At 41.7% G+C, this 25,541-nt stretch overlaps 1 protein-coding gene across 2 annotated transcripts in view; it reads left to right on the top strand.

The window, feature by feature from the left end:
* The first annotated feature begins 4,021 nt into the window (after positions 1–4,021).
* The window catches only part of rasa3 (RAS p21 protein activator 3), a 45,413-nt gene continuing 23,893 nt past the window's right edge, over positions 4,022–25,541 (top strand). For both annotated transcript variants that reach the window (XM_086181075.1, XM_086181066.1), the window contains exons 1-3: positions 4,022–4,253; positions 22,317–22,434; positions 25,070–25,173. In XM_086181075.1, coding sequence (XP_086037201.1) covers positions 4,199–4,253; positions 22,317–22,434; positions 25,070–25,173 — 277 coding nt within the window. In that variant the 5' untranslated portion in view covers positions 4,022–4,198. The remainder of the gene's footprint in view (positions 4,254–22,316; positions 22,435–25,069; positions 25,174–25,541) is intronic.

Raw genomic sequence — 25,541 nt, 5'->3', positions numbered from 1 at the left:
CTACACTGACTCCAAGTCGAGTTTGGGGGTCCTGCTGTCCCATTTCAGAAGGAGGAAGTCTTGTACCCTAGTTGATGGATTTATATTCATGTTATAATTTTGCTTGATCCTGCCAAACAAGTTTCTCAAAGATGATTCTGTTGTGTTTAACAGTCTGTCACTGTCATGAAATCTTGCATGTTGAGTTTCATCATGCTTGGTATTTTTGAAGCTATTTTTAATCTCCCGAAGGCCCCTGAAATCATCTGGATAAAATGTGATTCCTCAAGCAGTTCCAGAAGACGGTCTGGAGGTTTTTTCACTTGACCAGGTTCATTGATTTCAGCTTCAGCTCAGCTCTGCTTGGTGCACATTTTTGCTGTTTCTTTGCTCCCATCTTTCTTTTATTACAGAAATCACAAATTGTGTTCAGTTGCTCAAGTTTGCTCAAAAGCATCTTACACTCGATCAAACCAACCCATAACCATGTTAGCGGTTTCTGATTGTTGTGTTGTTGTTTTGCTTACCGGACTTCATGTTTCATGTTTCAGGATTGGAAAATTAGTAGGCCTGCTGTATTTCCTACAGATGCGATGGTGAAAAAGTCAATGTGGAGAAAAGAATTAAGCTAAAGGTAACACTTGCAGCATGCACCGGTCATGATCACAACTGGTGCATGCTGCTTACATATTAGAGAGAAACCTATACACAGAGACTTCCAGTCCTACTTGTATGGGTGTTTTTTGTTTTCTGAAGACCAAATCAGACACATGATGAGATTTGATTTGTGTTCTATTCACAGAAAGTAATACCAAGATTAACATTGCACATGTCAGTCACCATCTGTTCATGTAGAACAATCGTGTCCCCTGCATGTTTCAGAGTATCACTGCACAAACCACAGCAGGGAGGTTAACTGTTCGGTTATTTTAAGTGTGCCTACGCCCTCACAGTCAGCCAGGGTGGTTGGCTTGTGTGAAATAAATCTGTGAGCATCCTTTCACTAATCAGCATCTGCCCTCACTCCCACTTCCTGTCCATATTGTTTTGCATACACACACAAACACATGCCCTTGATGCCATGCCCACACTTGGACAGATGCTTCAATATTGCTGTTCCTTTTTTTCTGTTTAAAATGAGAAGAGTGGCGTCTCTCTTAATTTCCATGTTAAACTTTGAACACACCAACCCATACAGTTACACTCTCTCAGGCTTGTGGTTTACCGCAGGGCGTAGTCATCATACCTACTCTGACATGGATGCAAGTCATAAACATCTTTAAAGCCTTATTTCCCCATGTGATTTGCCACATATGGCTAAAAACAAAGCTTAATGAGTTCATTTTGTATGATGATGTTTTGATAAATGTCACATCCAAGCATGCAAATTTATATTCAACTTTGTAAAACAGACTTTTAATAAGGTGAAGGAAATCCTGTCTTGGTACGAGCAGCACAAACTCACAGTTCAAGTGCAACAGGATGTGGCCAATGTGCTGTTTTTTTCTGTTGGTCACAGGAATTCTGCTGTTACCTGCATTGCTTATATGTACATAACAAGCATTCATGTTTCTTTGTGGAATGTATGTGTGCATGTATCTTCCTCAGGAAGTTCTCATAGTCTAACAGGACATGAGACCAGTAGTCTAATTAGCTTTAAAGCTGTTCTAAAGGAGTCCCAGCTAATCCCAACACCACAGCAAACTGTGGTGCCTGACTGTCCAACTGCTCTTTCGTCCCACATCCCTGTTTAGCTTAGCAAGCTGGGTTTGTAGAGTGTTCCAGACCACAGTCAGGCTATTTTGAGGACTGTGACCACGGTGATGTCATAGGTGTGGCCCACTAAACTCAAATGTGGGCTGATATTGACTCTTTGTCTTTCACCTGAATGGATCTTTAATCCTGTCCCCCAACAACTCGTCACCCTTCCATCTGTCAACAGGAAATTAGTGACATTTTATACTCTATGCAGGCCTTGGATGCTCATTCTCTAATTTATTTTCAAATTGTTTGAGTTGGAATTCTTTTATTACCTTGACAATGAAGGACGTGTTTGTGTTAGCTTCCTTTCTTTGCGTCCTTTGTCAGCAAGGCAGTCCAATAAGAGTTTATAGTGAACTCCATTTGGAAATCTTTAAACTTTAAAAAAGCCCTCTCAGTGCAATATCTGGCAGAAATATTCAATTAGTGAATATTTGTGCACTGAGAGTACCCACTAGAGCAGAACAATTTAAATGGACACAAGAGTCATGAATAAGAAATGGCATTATGGCCAAGTAGTGTTGGTTATTGCTCACTAGCTATGCATGGATAAACTTTAGGTTGTCTAGGATGTAATTATTACAAGGTTTAAGTCTGCAAAGCTGGTGTCTGCTCAGTCGCCCCAAATGTCTCCATATGGACACAAATAGATCTTTTGTTCTTCAACGATAATGGTTTCAAGATCAGCATCTGCTGTCTGTTTGATGCAGGTAGAAGTCAGACATGGGTCTGCATGTGGCAGCTGTGCGTGTGTGTGTGTGTGTGTGTGTGTGTGTGTTTGGGTGAAACACTACTTTCTTTGAATTATCATAAATGATGCAATGGTCTTAATCACAGTGGAAGAAAAGCACTGATGTTAGAATGGTGATCAAGCTCCACATTCATATTTTCTAAATCTATCAACACTGTGGGCTTTTTCATGTCAGAGCTATTGGGCCATCCCATGACCTTGGAGCCCTTATATAGAGGGTGGTTAATGTCAGTGAACCACAGGAAAAAGCAGCTTGGGGATTTAGGAACAACTGATCGTGAGACTAAATATAGATTGATCAAAAAGAGGGAAATTAAAAAAAAAAAAAGCAGAAATTAAAAAGTCCGGCAGGCTGCCCAGCAGGGGCGCTGAATACTTGGATCTGGCATTACTCCTGTTGATTGGCACCAAGAAGAAAATGAAAAAATTGGTCTGGTGAAATTATAACAATTATTTGATGCAAAAAAACAGAAGTGTTCCCGCATGAGAATGTAATCAGATCTTTCTAACTACCATTAACGTTTCTCTTTGTGCCATTAGTCCAGTGGTGCATGTTTCCCAAACTCAAAAGCCAATGTGGCAAAAGGCCATTACCCTGTAAAAAAAGACAGCTGCTACTTCACAGTTGCATTTGGGCCATCATGCAACAAGTGCTTCCTAGTTAGCATGTAGCATTAGTTTGGTCTATTACAGTCGATGGCTTGACCACACTTGACTACCATTAGCTGGCAAGGAAGGCATGCACTTGCATTCAACTGAAACAATAATTACAATACCAGTTCCCCAGTCAAACTGATTAAATTAGAAACCTATGTTCCCATGCTGGCTTGAAACTTAGTTCAATTATGAACAAAAATCAAACAGAGGGGGGGACTTTTTCTGATTTTTCAGTATCTTGGCAGGAAGTCAAAACTTTGTTTCATTGAATGAAAACCCACCTTCCAGTCCAGGCCACACCCACTCTAGTCTTATATTCAGAGACAGATACAGAAACAGATGATTTGCAGATAGAACAGATAATATGCAATATCTCAGTTGCGTCCTCTTTCTCCTCCTTTCTCTTCTTGTACTTCTTCTTCCACCTACCTGAAGTGTGGATGTGCTTTTTTAAAAATTAATTATTGGAACCATAAAATCACACAAATTTATATCAAACACTGTGCAAATATAACTTTCTTGTTGCATATAGAAGCATTCTTAATCTGTCAGATATAAATGTATTATTTGTCATTAAATTTGTTATCAGTGTGGTTTCTCTGTGGTTTAGCTCCACCCTATATTCACTGTTGAAGTACATGAAATGTTTCCCCTTAATTTACATCAACATTTAGCATTATAACTTAATATACAGGTCAACAAGTTGGGAAAAGCATAATATAGCCTCCCTTTACTTAAGTTTAGTTGACCGTCTACTTCCTATCCTTCCGTTGGTGTGTGGCATGGATCACCCCTCATACTAGTGGGCGGTGTTGTGCCGGACCACACCTCCGCCGCTGTGCAGCCGCTGCTGCAGGACTGGAGCGACTCGTCTGATCGTAACCTGCCAGCAGCAGCAGCAGCAGCGGTCGGGACTGAGAGTGATCGCAGTCCGGTGAGCATAGATGTGCAAAACCCCTGGAATATCCGAGAGCTGGAGAGACCATAACCAACCACCGTGGAGGACTGTCTCTGTTTAGCCGACAAAAGGGTAGGAGCCACGGCGAAAGCATGGCGGTAGAAGAGGAAGGTCTCCGGGTTTTCCAGAGCGTTAAAATAAAAATAGGTAAGAGGAAAAATCCCTACCCCCAGTTTGAGCGCCTCAATGGATGTCTCCATGTTAACGGGCCAAGCAGGCACTCAGGGCTGGAGGCTGTGGGACAGGTCTGTCTCGTTAATGTCGGTATTGTAATTCAAATCACATGCTTCCCTCCTGGAAAACAATTGGTAAAACTGCTAATGCACAGAGGAAAATAGAGCCTTGAGGGGAAATGTGGGAATCTGGCAGCTGGCATGAAAGATCCAAATCATGTGGATCAGAGGGCTGCAGATAGTTGTGAATTAATGAGGAATAGACGATATATAGTAAACATTTAGCTGCTAGAGACCAGCTAAAGGGTTAGGGTTAGTATCACACCGTCTTTCTGCCACCTATTAATGTATCCTTCCTCCGTTTGTCCTCACACCTTCAAACAGCCACGATTGTCTCGCTGCTGAATGTTAGCAACAATCCTATATTTAGATGCCTGGCTGTGGTGCATACATGCATAGCTTATGAATGGAGCTTGAAGACAATGAATGACCACTGCTTTCGTGCTTTTTTTTTTTTTTTATAAATGATCATTCCGATTCAAAAGTAAGTATTCCTGGTCTTTAGTATATCTGTCATGTACTGCTCATATCCATGTTCTCTCACGGGTTGTATTACATAGTAATAACAATTACATTTGTAATAATTATCTATTATAAGAGAATTAAATACTGTAACTGGAAATTTATATAAACACACACAAATATATCCCATGTTATAGTCAGGGCTGCAATTCATGCATTTGACTTGATTATTATGGTCAATAAAAGTGATGAAAGGGCTGATCAGACAATGATTTTATTTATTTTTTGGTCTTTTGGCCTGAAAAGTATTGACTCATTTTTGACAATTTTGCTGATGCTGAATATTCTCTCAGTTTACTAATCACTTGCTCAGTTTGTGTTTTATCTGTGGCCATAGTAAACACTATTGTGATGCCAATATCTGACCATTTGGCCAACATGTTTGTAATTCTTGCCTTGTTAATCCATTAAGAGCATTCAGCAGCCCATTCATTTCCTCTTTGTGCCCTAAATTGTCATCCCTCAATATGAAGCCGCCTTTAGTTTTCACTGACATCTGGCACCCGATTCATCCTGGCTGTGCTGTCCGGATTGTTTTGACTCCTAACATGCGACAGAAGGGATGAGCAGAGGGGGAGATGAAGACAAAAATGACAATGCGCGCGCTTGCGTGCACACACACACACACACACACACACACACACACACACACACACACAGGAGCTGCTGTGTGACTGTATGATGTTGACAGCCAGCGTTTGACTTAAAAAAAACAACACAATCCGACAGCTCTTTTTCAGGCGAGCTGATAGAAAGTTAGGCTGCATCTCTAAAGCAGCTTACATACTGTTAACACTGGCTGCTGAGCCCCTGCTGTTTCAGACATTGATGAGAGAGAGAGAGAGCGAGAGAGAGAGAGAGAGAGAGAGAGAGAGAGGGGCATGAATGATCCTGACTGTTATCAGAACGCTCAGAACTGAGAGCTGTAACATTTGAATCACAAAGGTCTCATTACTTTGTTCCGCTTTGTGAAGGAGCGTTTGGTTCCTGTGAATGAAAACTGGATAACTGGAGGACTTCCTGCCTATTTAGACACCAGGCCAACATTGTGTTGCCTGGACAAACAGTTAACAGGATTAATCAATATTTCATGACTTGTTATTAAGTTGTCGCTGTCATGTCCCTGCCTCTCTGCAGCATACAGTGAGGAGAGTAGAATTTACAGTGTGTAGTTCCCTACCAGTCTGTCTGATCCCCATGGCTCTGTGCTTCCAGTAACACAACCCTTGCATCACATTGTTTTCATCAAAGTCCTGTCCTTTGGCACGAGGCTGCGGTTGGTTGATGACTCAGAGTTGAATCTGCTACATTGTTGGAGAGAGGACTTATTATTGTGATGCTCTGCCAGGTGATGACTCCTCTCAGTTTCCTGAAGGAACACATGAATTTCAGAAAACCAAACTTCTGAGGATCGCAGGAGTCCATACTGTCTGGGGAACACAGGAAACAGGAAACTACCCCCCAATTCACTTCCTGATTGGCTGGAATAGACTACAAAAGAATAGTGTTTTTTCCTGCATGGCAACAAGCTAATAGAGAGCAGATGTGGTGGGACAGCCAGAGAGGGACAGAGGTGGTGTCTGACATACAGGAGCAGGCTGTGTTTCGTCTGCCAGCGCTCACACAGACTCTTGGTGGCACAGCTGGAGTTGAACCAATCAACACCAACGCATTTGACTCTGTCACTGCCAGAACGTGGTTCAATCAACTCATGATGGGCTCAGAGCACTTGAAAACACACCCCAGTCTAAGGACCAAATACATGTACTCTTCTTTAACCAAAGGTGTAAATGACTATAATACATTTAACTGTGTTACACAGGGGCGGGAATCTCAGAGTCATTCAAGATATGATGATAGTGTGAAGGCTGTGCAATACGACTGGTACAGCAGTGCATCCTGGGTCATTTTTTCCATGTATGTTACAGCAGCTGTATGTCAGTGTGATATTGTACAGTGAGTTTTTCAATATCATTTCATGGTGTGATGTCAACGAGGGAAAATGTCGAGTTAAACAGTGATGACTCAATTCCTCCATCGTTTAATTAACGTAGTGTGATGTATGTATTGATGACTACCCCGTTGGTATAAAGTTAGTTGTATTTTCAGTTCTATTTGGAAATTTTCAGTTAATTATGTAAACTATATTTATTGCTAGAGATATGAGAAATGATATATATATAGGATATGTATCATAGCATGAAGTTCCCGCCTTAGATGTCACGTGACAGCAATTCTAAGATATTGGATATATCGTGATATAATTAGACCACACAAAGCATATCTGACTCACAAAGATAATCCTACTACCAAAAAAAGGCAAATAGCTGTAGTTATTTATTTATCACATTGTTACATCAGATTAACAGAATTTGACAACTGAGTTGTAAAACTTAACGAGAGGTCATAGTTTGTATGCTTATCACTTGTCAAAATGGCAATAAGGGAACCTTAGTATCGCCTGTTATATTAATTTAAAAGTAAATCTATATTTTTGCAGTTTATTTTATGAAAAGAGTGTCATAAGACATTGTACCAGCTGTAATATCTGAATATGTTCAATCCTGACTTGAATGCAAATATTTCTAGAAATATGTCAGGCTGAAGTTAATGGAAGTATGTGTTAAAGTGATGCGGAAGATATAAGACATGAGCCATTAAAAACAGAATCATTCAGGAAGACCACGGTTGGGTTGATATTGTGTTTTTTGGGTAATGGTTTTAGTTTGGTTTCTTTTGTTTTGTACATCAGGGAGAAGAAAAATATCCCTAGAGAATTACAGAAAATGCAGAGACACTTTTATTGAGCTGAAATTAATGAATGACAAAAATAAACATACAGTAGTTGCTAGCACTGTATTCTTCTATGCACTTTGTCAGTGAGCTGAAAAGCCATCTGTGTGTATGTGTGCATGCGTGTGCACACGCGTGCTTCACATCCAGGCAGATACACGCAACTGCTTTTCTTGTAGAGTGAAAAAAAATTGAATTAGCATTGTCTCACACGCACACACACACACACACACACACACACACACACACACGCGCGCACACACACACAAAAGCTAACATTAACTGACAGTGCTGAAATTAAACAGTCTTGTACCCTTTTCACACCGAAAAACGCGTGTCAACGTGGGTTTTTGGACCCGTGTTTGCTCTGCATTAGGGCGCATTCTAGCTTCCAGAAGACCCGGGTCTGAACTCCTGCTGTGAGGGCTGCGTGCCTGTGTTTTTCTCTCTCGTTGGTCATCGCGCTGACAACGTTATCATTACACATAAACATGCGGCGGAACACTGAGATGTAAACAAACGACAACATGGACATTGCCGAGTCGAACTTTAGCATTGTCGTTGCGTGCATTGCAATGTTGTCTCTTTTGCAAAGCATACAAACTCGGTGCAGACTGGAAAATGTCAGAGCGCTAATGCAGCGAAGGAGGATGGAGTTTTTGGCGAGTATGGAAGGGAGCCGAAGAAACTACAGGCAAAGCCTGACAGGCGGCACAGTGACAAAATCAGGATGTGACATGAAGGTCGCGTGAAACCTGAGATGACACGGGTTGCCTTTTTCACACTGCAGCCGAGTCGAGCCACTATACACCTGGGTCGCTTGGCGAGTTGGTTGACGAGGGTGGAAATGCTGAGTCGACCCTTTCAGAGTGTCCAAAAACCCGTGTTGACCCGCGTTTTTGGTGCAGTATGAAAGGGGCTTTGGAGTGTTGTTAGTTAGCAACCTTATTTTTATCCATGAGTTTTATAGCAACATTAGCAACATTGAGCTTTGCTTAAAACCGCCGTTTACTCTCCTTTTAGCTCTGTTTTGGTCTCCACCAACTTCTGTTAAGTCTCCTCGGGTGGCATGGCCCAGAGGTAGCGTGGCCCTCTTGCAACCTAAAGCTCACTGGTTCGATCCTCACTTCCATGTCCAAGTGTCCATGAGCAAGATACTGAACCCATAATTGCTCTCGATGAGTAGGGTGGCACCTTGCGTGGCAGCCTCCACCATCAGTGTGTGAATGGTGAAAGAGATGACACTTTAAAGTGCTTTGAATGCTGCTAAGGTAGAAAGAGGCGAGATAAAAATGAGTCCATTTACCATCTTGAATCTAGTTTGAGTTCATCTCATCTAATCTAATCATGTCCCTGTAGAAGCTAAATGCCCCAACACTTGTTCACTTGCTAGCTGCTAACTTTGTCTTTGAGCTCTGTGGTGCAGGTGGGTGTAACTGTTTTTGGAGATGATACCAGGGAGATGGAACCAATAAGGTATGAGTGAATCATAAATTTGTGCTATTTACCCAAACAGATCTGAGTGCAGCTTTTAGCAGCTTTAAATGGACTTCGGGAGAAATTAAAGGTGTGAACAAACAGTCTGCTCAGCAGAAGTACCCACTCCAGTGGTTCTAGAACTCAGTCTGAAACTAGATCTTGTGGATCCTGGGATCTGGCATCTGTCTGCCTAAACCCGCGCTGCTGAGTGTGAAAGTGTTGTCCCAACACTGGAATGTGTTATTATTTATCCCATCTTGCATTTTGAATTGGGGCTGGGTTTAAAAAAAATCAATAGAATCGATTTTAATCGATCTCCCTTTAAATGGTTCACAATTGTTTCAATTGATTCATAAAATCCAAAGATCGATCTATTGACTTAAGTAGTTTTTTCCTTATTGGACATGCGAAGAAGCAGCATTAAGTATCAATTCTGCTGGTCTCCACGGAACAAGATCTCGTGAGATGTTACTGCCAGCAGTCAAGCAAACATGGAAGACAAGTTTACATAAAAGCTGTTGTTTGGATGTATTTCAGATTAAACAGGTTGGAAGAAAACGATAATTTGGACAAAAAACAAGTAATATGCAAAATATGCAAGGGTAAGGTCAAATACAGTGGCAACACGACGAATCTTCTTCCATCATTTGATGAGACATCACCCAGAAACGCTGTCAGCACGGCTCAAACAAACCAGCCTGGAGCAGGTATTGCCGCCCAAGTTACCAGCAAACTCTCCACGTGCAAAGAAAATAACGAGGCTGGTTTGATTTTTATATGCAAGGACATAAGACCATACAGTGTCGTTGAAAACGATGGTTTCCGAAGTCTCATTAAAACTCTGGACGCTATGTTTTGCCAACATGCAAACATTTAAGTGAAGCGACAATCCCAAACATGTATGCACGTTTGAAAGAAAGTAATTCTTCAGTTTAATTCTTAATGTAAACATAATTTTTAATTATGTACCAGGCCAAAAGGACTTACTTGTTAAATTTACAGGATTATTTTAACTGATATCCCAGACTGAATCAAAATTGAATCTTGAATCGAATTGAATTGGGACCTTGTCATATTGAATCGAATCAATCTGGAAAATCTGAATCGATACCCTGCCCCATTTTGAATGTAATTTTAGATGTTGTGGAAATAGATTCTGACCCTGAGTGGAGCACAGTAGAAGAAACACCATATTAAATATCATGATTAGTGGCTCAGCTGGATGATTTTGGAAGTTTGGTAGGGAAAAATGGATTTGTTGGGACACCCCCCCCCCCCCCCGCCTGCCCCTTCCCTTGACAGCTGGCCAACAGAGGTTCCCAACTTCCCTCCTGTTCAGACAGAGAAGGGGGCATGGAGGGACCCGAGAGGGAGGGAGGGGAGGAATGTCTTTCATTCAGGGGAAGAGTGCAGATCCCCCTCACATGTCACTGTGGTTTCTTCATATGAGTTTATAGGTGTCACATTCTCCATTTTGTCCTAGAAGGCCAGCTGTCTGGGAAGTTGTTTGCTGTAAACATTTGTGTTGACTGTTCAGACGCAGACTGTGTTTCGGCCCAAGCAGGTTTAGGCTGGTGCAATAATCCGGGTTGGGCACAGCGGGTTTCCCTCCAGGAGAAGACTGTTCTAGGAATAGTGGGGAGGAACGTTCACAGGGTTAGAATGGGTAAATAAAAGCCTTGAGAGCGCTCCTTCTGGATGTCCTTCTGCTGCCCCAAGGCTGGGTTGGCGTGATCCCTCCCAGGGACGACCTCTACCTGATAACAGACAACATAACCATGAAGACAGTCTCCATGCTGTAGAAGAAGTCAGTTAAACACTTTTACAGCGTTTTAAAAACTCAACATCATCTCAGCACAAAGTGAGACATAAAACGTCTTCGCAGAGGCTGATTTCATCAGGTCAGCAAGCGTGTTTCTCTTGTGACAACAGCAGCAGCATCAGTTTGCCACAGTCATGGACATTCAGGCGATTTAGTCTTTCTTGTACTTGCAAGATTGTGTATTTGCTGTGTATGTTGAGCCTTTTTCTGAGCGTATCCTTGTTTTTCTTTTTAACAGATATTCTCTTTAGAAGTAAAAACAGCTGTATTTTGAGAGTGTCAACAGATAGTGAAGCTGACAGAAGCTTAACCCTACCAAGATGAACCCAGTAGCCAACACCACTGTCAACGTACCAGCAGGAAACATCACACCACTGAAGTTCTTGCATAAGAGTTCTCGGTGCATAAGATCTGTGCAAATGGTCATGTTTGTTTTCAAGCACATGCATTTTTGTTTCCATCGAGTCTAACAGATCAGTTTGAACATTAGCCTTCGACAGCACAAGATGGAGTCTGAGTTAGATAAGTAACTTAACTCTGGTTTATCACGGGCAGGATGGTGTTGCTGCATGGCCAGTCCTCAACTGTAAAACCCTTGATCCTTTAGGCAGAAACGACCAGCAGCATTGATGAAATAACTGCTCAATTAAGCCATTAGGGACTAAATATTTTCATCAAATTTCATCAAGAGATACTAATTAAGTCAGGCTAGATTTAGGAGAGATGTCCATAAATGATACAAATAGCACCATGTGATGTCTGGACATGTTATTCATGAGACTCTGTTGAAGTGTAGGCACAGGAAGCTCCATTTAGGTCGTGTTTTTAAACAATGACTGTGAAATCGTTTATGTGCGTAAGTCTGATACTAAAGATTCAGTGGCGTGGCGAGAGTGAAACTGTGGTTTTAGCGGGTTTCAAGATGAGCAAGAATAGCTATCTAGAAATGAATGTGGTGACCTCAATGACTTTTTTCACCTGCCATCACCGATATCTTAACAGACTGTTAATATTTCATTTTTGTCTTTTATCCATCCATTGTCATCTTCCGCTTATTCCTTACTAGTAAGGGTCGCGGGGGGGCTGGAGCCTATCCCAGCCATAGCTGTCAAGTCTCCCGTTTTGGCCGGGAAACTCCCGTATTTTACCCCTCTTTCCCGCCCTCCTCCCGTTTTAGTATTCTCCCGTAAATCTCCTGTATTACAATGAAAAAAAAAAATCCTCTGCTGAACTCTGTCACTAGCCTCGCGAGAATTGCCACCTGCAGTAGTCTGGGCGGCAGTTGTCGCGAGGTTAGTGCCGACGGCGGGGAACAAACAAAAGAGAGATGGATCACGGACGTGACACCGAAGGCATTCCTGCCAAAAAAATCTAAGTCTTCCTGTAAATACCTCGATAAATGGAACTCTGAATTTACCTTTCTAACGAGGAGCAGAAAGGGGGATAGCCACGCTTTCTGTAGGATTTGTAATAGCGACTTTAGTGTCTCCCACGGAGGAAGGAATGATGTCAGCCAGCATGAGAAATCCGCCAAGCACAAGCGCGGGCTCGAGGCATGGAATCATGCCCAGGCGATGTCAGTATTTCTGACTAGAAATACCATGGAGGCAGACCAGGTCACAAATGCGGAGGTTAAAATGGCAATGCTGTGTGCCAAAAACAACGTTGCTTTTACTTTCTGCGATGACTTCAACAAGTGTGTAGCTGAGATGTTCCCGGATATTATAATGTAGGAATTTTCACAGCATTTCAATGTCAACAAAGGTAGGCCTATCAGATTCTGATCACCTAGTTTTAGTTAGTAAGCGGTTGACAAGTTGTTTTTAGATATCTTGCACACCTGTCTTAAGATGTAAGGGATACTGGAGCTTAATTGGGGTGGTGGGATGGCTTGCAGCGATCACCAGAAAATTTCCCTTATTTTCAAATCCAAAACTTGACAGGTATGATCCCAGCATCTACGGGCGAGAGGCGGGGTTCACCCTGGACAGGTCGCCCGTCCATTGCAGGGCCAACATACAGAGACGAACAACCATTCACACTCACATTCATACCTACGGTCAATTTAGAGTATCAATCAGCCTCGTCCCCTCTTGATGTCTTTGGACTGTGGGAGGAAGCTGGAGTACCAGAGAGAACCCACACAGGAACAGGGAGAACATGCAGACTCACACAGAAAGATCCTGTGCTGGAGCTGGGACTCGAACCCAGAACCTTCTTGCTGTGAGGCCACAGTGCTAACCACTGCACCTTGTCTTTTATTTATATAGATACATGTACATACCTTATTATTTTCCTTGATTTTATTGTATTTATTCTATCTTTAGCTTACTATTTTCCTAGGCTTATACCGGGACCAGAGTCCTAATTTCGTACCACTAACATGGAAATATGAAATGGTATGACGATAAAAAATAAATCTTTGAATCCTTAAGCATTTGGAGGCAATGCAAACAAGTTGTGAATATAACCCTGAGATATCACTGTTACATTTGATATAGCAAATGTGTTAGCAAACAGCTTTGCTTATTTACACACCCAGCGCTTACACAGTAACAACTATGTATACTTGAAGTAAAGTGTGATATTCACTCTCCTTTCGCTCAGATTTTGGCTCTGAGATATCTACCTCTTTAGCTGCTTGAGGCTAATCTATGGTTGCTAATGTGTTACGCCAGTATTTGCCAAAGAGTTCGCGTTCTGGTGAAAATGACACAACATTCAGGAATTTGTCCAAATGTACTGCAATTTTTTTTTAACACATTTGTACAATACAACATAAAATGTAAATCAATGTATGGGTCTCTTTTCTACACTTTATCGCCATTTCAGTCGCAAATATTACTTTGCTTATTCACATCCAGGAGCCACAGAGCAACAATATACCTTGAAAAAAAATGCTTCAGTCCACCTGATGGCTGTCGGTGTGATGTAAATCTCTCCCTCAGTTCAGATTTGGGCCCTTTTTTAAAACAGCTACCTGTTTTGTAAACCGTGTTGTTAATTTACGCTCACCAGCTAGCAGTTTGTTAAAGAGGTAGCTTTTTTTTAATCTGAAGAAGAGTAATGATAAAAGAGTCAGGTTTTCATCCAATGGAGCCAGAAGGTTTTCATACGTTGAGGAAGATACAGCCAAATACAATGTGAATTATGCTTCTATCCATTATTCCTTATTACCATTTCAGTTAGGATATGAAATATGTTTGTAAATAGTTTTTTTTTTTTTTTTTTTTTACACATCCAAGAATTTCACAATAATACCATTCCCTTTTTACTAAGTTTCTACAGTCTGATGAATGTAAAGGAAATAGCTGCTTTAGATATTTGGTCCTGATAAAGAATATCAGACTGTTTAGCTGCTTAATGCTCACCTTCGTATGTTCACACACCCATTTTATTTTTCTGAGTTGAGGAACCTCAGAAAAATAAAATGGGAATTTATACATGTTGTCATTCATTAATGTTGTGTATCTAGGTTCATATAAGTAACGCCTCTATAGTACACGTTATACACATAACAGTTATTATACACATGTCAGTTATTATACACATGTCAGTTATTATACACATGTCAGTTATTATACACATGTCAGTTATTATATACATGTCAGTTATTATACACATGTCAGTTATTATACACATATCAATTACTATAAACTTTTCAGTTATAATACATGTATCACACATCAGTTATTATACACATATCAGTTATACATATCAATTACTATACACATATCAGTTATACATATCAATTATTATACACATCAGTTATACATATCAATTATTATACACATATCAATTATACATATCAATTATTATACACATATATCAGTTATACATATCAATTATTATACACATATCAGTTATACATATCAATTATTATACACATCAGTTATACATATCAATTATTATACACATATCAATTATACATATCGATTATTATACACATATCAATTATACATATCAATTTTTATACACATATCAGTTTTATCCCATTTAAATATCAGTCTACTACTGATATCATGTCGTCCGTTCCGGGTCTTATGATGAGTGCTCCGCTTGGATTATTGCAGTTAATATACAACATTAGCACATTTTCACATCATGATAGAAGCTCGATTCAAAATGTTGTATTTATTTTATCAAAGGAATGGAGAACGATGGCTCTAAAGAGAATAAGCCTGGTGATATTAGGAGTTAGCTGTTTCTGTTTCTGGTCTCAAACACAAAAACATCTATCAGTTGTGCGCTTTGTGGCCTTGCAATTTTGGACAGATCGATGAAACAATCTAGCATTGTTATGGTGAAACAAGTATCTTTAATACCATTCCTGTTGTAATTCTGTGTAAGAAAATGTCTGGGGGGGGGGGGGGGGGGCATTTTGAACTCTAATATGGTTCCCCACAGTACCTCGCTGGTCTAAGCTGCGTGGGTGTTTACCTGCCAGGGAGGTCCTAACAAAAGACTGTATCAAGTTGCATTTCAGGAAATGAAGGTTCCATCGTATCATGTAAGAGTCTAAAACCGCTCTGCTGTAATGAGGTGCACCTTCATGTTTACATCAGTCTTTTCAGTACCACTTCAGTACCACCATAGCTTCATAAAGACTCAGGACTAAATTACAGGCTGTTTGTTCAATACTTCATTGTTTGAATATGTTACGTGAGTTCTGTCCCTGGTGGTGCTGAGGAAATAAGTAAACAAGTAACAGAAAAATTAATCATGAATGAAATTAACAGATCATGAAAATAGATTTGAACTGCAGCAGTTGGAATGATAAAGCTACATATTTGAAGACTCACCAGTTCATTCAGTGTGTGTGTGTGTGTGTGTGTGTGTGTGTGTGTGTGTGTGTGTGAGTGAGATGTTTTATAATGCCATTTCCAGAAATACAATAATGACCTGCATTTATGTTTCAGTTCTTGTTTTGACCCCCGTTATAGGAACATCAAAGGAACTGAGTATTAACAGTGGGATAATGTGCAGTGCTGTTTGAAATTTCCGTCTTTCTTTCCTTTCTCACGGTCTTTCTCTCTCTCTCTCACTCTCTCTGTCTCTCTTTCTGTCTTACACACACACACACACACACACACACACACACACACACACACACACAGGGGTAAGTGGGTTGTTCAACGCTTTTAAACTACATCTTGGATCCAGTTGAAATTCCTTTCTCCTCATCTCATTTCCTGTCGTTGCTTTCGCCAATGCTAACTGCTCTCCAGTTTTCTATCTGGCTGACTTCTCTCTCTCTCTCTGTCTCTCTCTGTCTCTCTCTGTCTCTCTCTCTCTCTCTCTCTCTCTCTCTCTCCCTCTTGCAATCCTCCTCCTCTCTCACCCTTGATTGAGTACATTGCTTGTATTTTTCTCAGTGCCCCCCCTCCCTTCCTTAAGCCTGTGTCTTCCAGGCCTGCCAGTTCAACACACAGCAACTGAATGCATTCATGCCTGTGTATCCTCGAATGTGTTCATGTCAGAGGAGATTAGAAAAGAGTCCAGTGGTGCGCTTCACCGCTGTAACTGTACACGCGAGCGTGGCCAACTGCGACAGCTCAACACAAGAGGAACAAAGCTGCACATTCACTGTGGTCATGGCTTCAGTCACTTGTGCTTCCTTATTTCTTTCTCCCATCTTTGCCTCCGTTTGGGCAGTTTCCTCTGCAGGGACGAGGCAGGGAGTTGATTTTATTTGACATGTCGACCTTCGCCTCTTTAGAGCGCTCCTGTCATCATTATTTTCTCTGCAAGGCTGATCACCGCCCCCGTGTTCCGCATGCACGCTGCACATTGGTGTGTTTTGCTCAGATACTAGGCCAAGATCCTCTCCAAGGACAGCTGCAGTTATGAGAATCGCTTGATGAAAAGATAAAGCTGCTGTTGTAGTTGTTTTATTTTCTGCTTAATTCCAATCTCGAGAGAAAGCGTGCATCCCGCAGCACCGGGAAAGTCAAAGAGGGAGAGATGAAAAAGAAGAAGCTACCAGAAATAGAAGAAAAATGAAATCAGGTTAAAACCAAGTGTGAAAAAGGAAGACAGAAGCTACTTGGCAAGACAAAAAACGAGAGCTGTGATGATGAGGAGGAGGAAGAAGGGTGTGCCAGGCAGTGAGGAAAACGAGAAAACAAGCAAACATGGATGAAGATAAGAAGGTTACAAACACTGGACCTCATTCAGGTTCCTGTCTGTAAGACTCAATTTAAGGGTAGAAAAAAAAAACAAGCTTAAGTGTATAAAAACAGAACATTTCATGAATGAGGCCCATTGTTTTAATACGGGATCTCTAGTGTTTAATGGCAGATAAGTGAAGAGGCTCATTCTTTGTTCATAACTCAGTCTCCATGACAAACACTCAAATATTCAAAATATACACTGGTACACTCCACCCTCAATGCTGTAGTAAACTTCCTCTCCGACAGCAGCTGCTTATCAATTCATCCAGACACATAAGACAACAGCCCAGACACTTCCTTCTGCTCCAAACAGGAAGCCCTACCAGGCTGATGCTGCCGCCGCTTAAGGTGCTGCATCATCTTTCAGCCAGTTAATCGCTGATTAAATCAAACCTGCACTCACTGGGAACCATTTTCTAACCATTGTGAAGCTCCTTTGATTGACGGCAGGTTCAGTTAAGCAGCCTTCTCCTGATGAATGCATCTGAATATCACCTAAAAAAGCTGAATATAGGGCTTCACATGTTATTACTGCTCTCTGCTGTCTTTTTTATTTTTTACCCTTGCATACATGTGAAAAAAAACAAACAAAACAAAAACATATGTATGTGCACCACCAACCAAAGTACAGTTGTTGGTCCTGGGAGTCAGATGTAGTGGGATTTTTGAGTGGGATTTTGTTTTCTGAAGTAAGGTTTTTTTCTCAATGGCATAAAATGACATCTGTAAATACCACGCTTAGCTTTAATTTTTAACGTGAGGCGAAACGGAGCTTGTTGCAGACGAGTGAGAAGGAGTGAGAAGGTAATTGTGATGACCTGAAGTCAAGCATCCAATTACGCTTCAAAATATGAGTAATTTAGTTCCACTTTAAGGAATTGAGAAACTCTCTTGGTTAGTTCGATGACACGCGTTTACCGTGTGTGATTTTGTTGACTGTGGTAACTTGATTGAAGCGGCTCTCATGGAGGAGGTTGTGACTTCTGTAGCATCTTGAATCAATGATTTCACTCTTCAAAACTTAACTGACAATTCTCACAAGATCCCTTAAGATCGATTTTTTTTATAGGTGTATAAAAGATCACCACCTAAAAAAACATTTTGATGCTGTGAGCGAGAATCTGACGCTGTTCGCCTCTGTTGCAAAACATCAGTTGAAACTGAAAAAAGAGCAACTTTGTGTATTTGTGTAACCTCAAATCCCTGCAAGCAGATTTTCACACCATCTTCAACTGAACTGAACCTTTCAGCATCTAGAAAGGTTGAAACTCTTACCTGGCAATGGAAGACCATTTAGAAAAAAAGCTCTTCAGTAGCGTTAAAAAAAAAACCCTGAACATTTGGAGTAACAGGTTTTAGAGCAAACCTTGGAATACGTACGTTTGTGTGTGTGTGTGTGTGTGTGTGTGTGTGTGTGTGTGTGTGTGTGTGTGTGTGTGTGTGTGTGTGTGAGTGAGACGGTGCATACTGTTTTGTCGATGTTTTTGATGCTCCAGTAGCTCTTTTTTTGCCCCAAGATTTGATTATAAACTTCAAGTGGAGTCATTAAACACCAACAGAGAGAGAGGGGGAGAGAGAGAGGATTGAGAGAGCTGTAATCCCACGATACTTTGGTCACTGGGATAACCTGGATGCTGCAATCCAGTCAGGGGTCATGAATGAGAGCAGGAGAAGATTGGGAGGAATTCAGGAGTGTCTGTGTGTGTGTGGGGAGGGGGGGGGGTGGTGCAGAGGATTACAGGGGAGAGATAAAGTAAATGTGGGGGAATAAATGAGAGAAGTGGAGGGAGATCTAATAACAAAAGGAAGTGGAGGGATAAAGACAGATAAGGCAGACATGCGTCATCGTTCTGCTTTGGCAAATAAACACAGACACTCGTACATTCCTTAAAAACACATTTCAACAACAGTGATGTGGCGCTCAGGTGTCTTTGTCATTGTGATTTAATGTTGTTGTCGTGACGGTCCACACACTGTAGGACTCAGTGTATCAGTCCTAACACTGTGAGGACTTTAATCATCTGTATTTTGTTGTAACGTCCAAGATGCATCAACATGTGCTCATTCTAAGTGGTGAGTGGATGTTTTTGGCTCTGACTGCAGACAGAAATGATGTATTTCAGGACACCACCGAGGGAATAGCAGCACATCATGTAAAATAGCCAAGAACATTTTTCTTATGTCAACAAATTCCATAAAAAGACCAACCAAGCCCTGCGTTAATCCATCGCAATACTTTTTGACTTCCCTGGCCTCTGTGTGTGTGTGTGTGTGTGTGTGTGTGTGTGTGTGTGTGTGTGTGTGTGTGTGTGTGGCTTCCAGCCCCAACCCACTTACTGAAGACATAAATATTTAAAACCCACTCTGAAAAGCTGGCCACTCTAGTATTTTGCAAGTTAATGAAGCATTTGTCAGGGATTATTTTCAGCCACAGATTAATACACATTTTGTACTCCACTGAGTATTTACAGTAGCAGGATAGTGTGTGTGTGTGTGTGTGTGTGTGTGTGTGTGTGTGTGCACACGCACGTGTGCGCGCGTGTGTGTGTGTGAGGGATGGACTGAAAATAAACTACAATGTCCACGTTCATCATGAGGAAGACTTGTCATCCAGTGTAACAATGGGGCTCATTGATTAGTTTTTATAGTTTCTGAACAACAATGGGGCTCTGTGACACAGGAACACAGTATATTAGGCATTGTTGGGGATTACTGAGAGTGAGGAAACAAACTTTTTGTTGTAAATAGTGACTTTCCAGTGGTGGATTTGTGCTTAACTGGTTGCTGTCACTGCTGGATCACAAATATGTGTGTGTAGGATGGGGGGGGGGGGGGGTGGGGTGGGGGGGTGGGGGGGGGGGTGGTGATCTTCAAAACCACAAATGTTCTTGACCAGCCGGACAGGTAGTGAGCTGCTAGCCACCTTGCATGATGTTACAATGGTTCAGCCTCTTTCTCTCCACAGGTTGGCGGTCCTGTCATAGTCAGAGCTGCCAGTTGAGGTGCTTTAGTCAGTGTAGTTAATGTTAGGTAGAAAAAATTAAAATCAACACATTTAGAAGCCATTTTTATCTTGGAATTTGAAGCGATTTTTGCTCAAATGTGGAAAAAATAAATTACATTTCCGATAATCCAACTGACGTTCATCGTCATCTTGGTGCTGCAAGGTAATGAGAAGTGTGGTTACACTCAACTGAAAACTGTTGCACTCTTTTCTTTTTATCAGGGATTTAGGCAGAAAAGTAATCTATCACGATCTTTAATATTTTTAAAAATCGACAATACAATATCACAGTTAGGCAATATCCAGTTTATATTTGATGATGTATTACTCAGCCTCGATTTGCGTTTTTTCTGCTTGCTCAGCCGGCCTGCAAGGCAGCTTGCAGCTGGCTATAGGGCTTTGTTAGCTAACTGTGCTGTTGTGTGTTTGTGTGTTTGTAGCTGCAGTGTTTCTAGGGTAACAGCACCTCCTGGGGAGGTGATATTTGTGTACATGCAATGTGTGTGCATTTCGAATGTCATGTTTCCATCACTACTGATAAATTCCGTGACTCTGATTGTACTCTTTCCCTGGAGGAGAAGAAGCAGATGGTGGTGGTGCCATGACTCACATCCTTCCAGTTATTGGACATCAGAAGTTCTCTTTCAATTACGGAGAATCATTAAAAAAAAATTCTTATGAGAATCTGAAACTGAATTCTTCTCATCCATGATTTTTAGTCAGCCAGAAAAAAGACATTCACAATAATTTGCTTCTAAAAGTGCAGTTGAGACTGAAAATTGATGAACTGCCTTGTGCAGTGATATGCAGATAAACTGATATGATAAATGACTTCCCCAGTGCCAGCGCTGTATCTGGTTTTGCTCTTTTACAGCCAGTTATCCAGTGTCAAATGTCAACAGCCTCCCCTCCCCCCGCCCAGGGTCGGCTAGCAGGGTCAGAATCACCTCATGAGTTGGCGTGTATTTGGTCCCATATAAATGCAAAAAGTCACAAGACGATCGAAGGATGGAACAGAAACAACTTTTTTTCTTAGGTGAAATATTGAAAGCTTTCACCTCCTCTAGGACTCCAAAACCTTCCAATTGACACATTTTAATCAAAAATGAAACTCGCTGTGCTTCTTACTGTTCAAATATTGGTTTATTGGTGTAGGCTACTTTTTAAGAGGTCACATACCAAAAATATGTTGAACCACGACAGGACGCACCACATTTAAAAACAGTTTGCAAACTGCAGTCACAAATTATGACAAAGTTACTCATTTAAAGGCCAAAAATACCAGTGAAAAGATTTGCTATAGCCCAGTTTTAGCTTTGAATGACAGCATCAGAGTCCCATGTAGATACTGGAGCATTTCTGGAACAAACAATAACAATGTTGATGTGTAACTGCAGACGGCAGAGCCCCGTGGCTCCCTTGGGCCAAGAGAGACAGAATAAGAAAGGAAGTTCAGGAAGTAGAATATATTGCTCCTGAGTGAGGGACTGGGACAGCACCTTTGTGTGTGTGTGTGTGTGTGTGTGTGTGTGTGTGTGTGTGTGTGTGTGTGTGTGCGCGCGCGCACGTGCGTGTCTCTGTGTGTGTCTCTGTGGGTGGTTGGACCACATTCTTGTGAAAGGGAGTGCTATCTGTCACATATGTTTGATGAACAGATTGAGCTTCAGCAGGATTCAGGAAATGTCCCACGCAGTTCCTTTCATTCACAGATCTGACAATACTCACTCAAACACACTAACTCACACACACACACACACACACACACACACACACACACACACACACACACACACACACACTCACACACACACACACATACACATACGTATGCACACAACACACAAAAACAACAATCACATATAGTTTGGAATGTTAGATGTGTGTGTCTGAGAGTGCTAGGTGTGGTATTTGTGTCCAGTTTAAAAGTAGCCACACAGCACAGCGGTAAGCTCATTATATGGATTTGATGATGTAATGTTTCTGAAAGTGTGTGTGAAAGTGATTCACCCTGATCTTCTCTCCATTCATTCAAAGCTAAAACAGGTGCACAAAACTTATATAACGCTTTTTTTTTTAGATGCACTTTGAATGTCCTTAAATAAATAAGTAGTTAAAGCAGTGTGCCTGAATACACATGTTGTTTTCCTCAATACAAGCAGCTCACTCTCCCTTTTCCTTGTGCAGGAGAAGCAAAAAATATCCCTCCGTACCCGGGGCCCAACAGGATGAGGGACTGTTACTGCACGGTTAACCTGGATCAAGAGGAGGTTTTCAGGACGAAGATCGTGGAGAAGTCACTCTGGTACGTGGAGTGCCTGATTTAAGTAGCAATCATGATATTTAAATCATAACTTAATCATAGGTTAAGACTGACACAGTATAAAACCATGTTGTGTTAGGTTCGGGTGAGGCGTGAAATACGATCTTAGGGAGTTCAGTCTATAATAACTGGAGTCCAAAAAAAAAGCCTGTCTATAATAAGGCCAGGAATTTGAAGGTTTGAAAGATGCTCAAATATTGCCGTCATGGTCAAGAGGTAAACAGTAGCAGCATAGTGTCCTGTGAGCTTCCACATGTTTGACTGGCCACTGCACCACCTTGCCGGATGCTGCTGTGTTGAGAATGAGAAGAAATGAGTGTGGACTGTGTGTCGTGCCAGATCGCCCTCTTTGGATTGATCCCCTGCACCGCTGCTAATGAATTACTGATGTTAGCATGCTAGCCTCCTCTACTTAAATGTTCAATACAGAGGGCTGAAGGGATTAAAGTCTTTGTGATGGAGCAGGAATGTTTTCAGTACATTTTAATTTATAAACCATCTTCCTGAGTATAAAAATTACAAAAGTTGACCTTGAAGTGGCGCTACAGGACCAGTCAGAGGAGAGTCTGTAGGATTTATCCATTTGTTGATAAGTCAGTCTGAGCTGTGTTGCGTTCCCTAGAATCATGGTGCTGCAATGGTCCCTGAATAATCGACTACGTGTTGCAAAGTGGAGTCAACAGACTTGAACAGGTCTGGTGTGAACATGACCTTAGTCGGCTGTTGTGATTGGCTGCATGGCGACACTCACAGATTAGAAAGGCCTGAGCTTGTGGGAACACATTTTTAGACTCAGAGCAGCAACCATTTTCTAATTGTTGATATCGTTCTGACACAGCGCGGCTCGGTGGTGCAGTGGTTAGAAGACACCTCACAGCAAAAAGGTTCTGGGTTCAAGCCCTGGCTCGGGCACAGGATCTTTCTGTGTGGAGTCTCCATGTTCTCCCTGTTCCTGTGTGGGTTCTCTCTGGTACTCCAGCTTCCTCCCACAGTCCAAAGACATCAAGAGGGGACGAGGCTGATTAATACTCTAAATTGACTGTAGGTGTGACTGTGAGTGTGAATGGTTGTCTGTCTCTATGTGTTGGTCCTGTGATGGACTGGTGACCTGTCCAGGGTGAACCCTGCCTCTCACCTGAAGGCTGCTGGGATAGGCTCCACCCCCCCCCCCCCCAGCGCGACCCTTAACAGGATAAGAGGTAGACAATGGATGGATGAATGGATGGATGGATGGATGGATGTTCTGAGACACTGTGAGCTTTATCACTGAGATCAGTGATAAATGTATTGTAGCAGACACCAGTCCACCAGCGACCAGGATCTACACGTGTGAGCAAGAGAGAGATCACGTCACAGGTTTTTAGTTAGTAATGATTTAACCCATTAGAATAGGAAAAGGAAACAGAAGAGGTTGTGCACAACTGTGATGCCATAACATTACCAGTAAGACCTGCTTTGAGCCTGAAAAGGAGGTCAGTCAGAATGTTCTACAGTGTTGTCTGCTTCCTGGTTGTTGCAGTGGTTTCAGGATCATCATTGCTTTCCGCCAGTATTAATGAAAAGCCTGGAAAATTAGTATTGTAGAGGCTGATAATTGTGGATGTGTTTCTCTCGATAATATTACATTGGGTTAATGTTACTTAACAAGATTCTTCCTCAGCCCTGTAATTCAAACCAATTTTTAGTGTCCTCAAAATTTGTTTTCAAATTAATCAATTAATTGAAATGACCATAATGAATCACACGTACCCAATTCATCCGAGGTATTTTCGAATTCAGTGAGGAGCAACTCATTGCGCCTGAGGAATCAATGAATGTAGAAATTCAGGCACGCAAGCCCGCAATCATATATTTAAGGATCTGGTATCTGTGCTACAATTAATAAGTGCAGTCCTGCCTCTTGCTATCTGTCCTCTGAGTAAAAGAAAGCGACTGTATTTATAAGCTGGCGCTCTGAAGGCTCCTCTCGTGAGATTCTCATTAGTGAGACATGGTATTTTACGTGAAGTCAGGCTGCAGCCCTCCAGCCAGCGGTCACAATCAGGCCTTTTATTGTCCCCATGATTCATGGCAGCATGTAAAGACTTGGGATCCTCATTTCTGTCTAAGTGATAAATCAGTGAAATCAGCTTTGGGCAAAATCGACGATCGGAATAAGACATTTCTCTGTTTGCGATGGTGCCTCTATGTTCCCAGCACGACTGTAGGAGTGGATTAGACATTGATTGATTGATTGCTTGATCAGTTAATCAATCAGTTGGTTAACGGATATTTGAATGGAGTGAGTGAGAGATCGATCACACCGCTGATTGCTTAACCTCACCAAGGAGGTTATATTTCCATCGCCGCCTCTCAGTCAGTGAGTGTGTTAATCTCAGTTGAATAGTGCAACAACCAGATGGATTATCTTGATATTTGGTAGAGAGGGTGGAACAAATCGAAATCTGGTTGATCCTGGTTTAGATTTTTCTTTCACTTTCTTTAACACTTAATATCAAACAGACTTTTATGAAAAAAAATGCATGTTTACAGCAATAATCTCTCTTAATGTGTAGAATTCATTGTGGTAAAGGCATGTATATCGGATACCGCAATCAGCAGTTTGTCTCCTCTCCAGTCCCTTCTACGGCGAGGACTTCTACTGCGAGATCCCACGTAGCTTCCGACACCTCTCCTTCTACATCTTCGACAGGGATGTCTTCAGGAGGGACTCCAGCATTGGTGGGTACACAGGTGACGCCCTCTCGTGTTGTCAACTCTCAGCCAACAGACGTTTAGTAGGGCTGCATGATTTTGAAAAATATTGACTTGCGATTATTTTGATGCAGCACAGTGTTGCAGTGTTTAGCACTGTCACCTCACAGCAAGAAGGTTCCGGGTTCGAGTCCCAGCTCGATCACAGGATCTTTCTGTGTGAGTCTGCATGTTCTCCCTGTTCCTGTGTGGGTTCTCTCTGGTACTCCAGCTTCCTCCCACAGTCCAAAGACATCAAGAGGGGACGAGGCTGATTGATACTCTAAATTGACCGTAGGTGTGACTGTGAGTGTGAATGGTTGTCTGTCTCTATGTGTTGGTCCTGTGATGGACTG

The sequence above is a fragment of the Aulostomus chinensis genome, chromosome 2 (genome assembly GCF_037954235.1).
Source record: "Aulostomus chinensis isolate RoL2024-O1b breed Wild chromosome 2, RoL_Achi_v1.0, whole genome shotgun sequence".
NCBI classification, from domain to species: Eukaryota; Metazoa; Chordata; class Actinopteri; order Syngnathiformes; family Aulostomidae; genus Aulostomus; species Aulostomus chinensis.
This window is presented reverse-complemented; position numbering and strand designations above follow the sequence as displayed.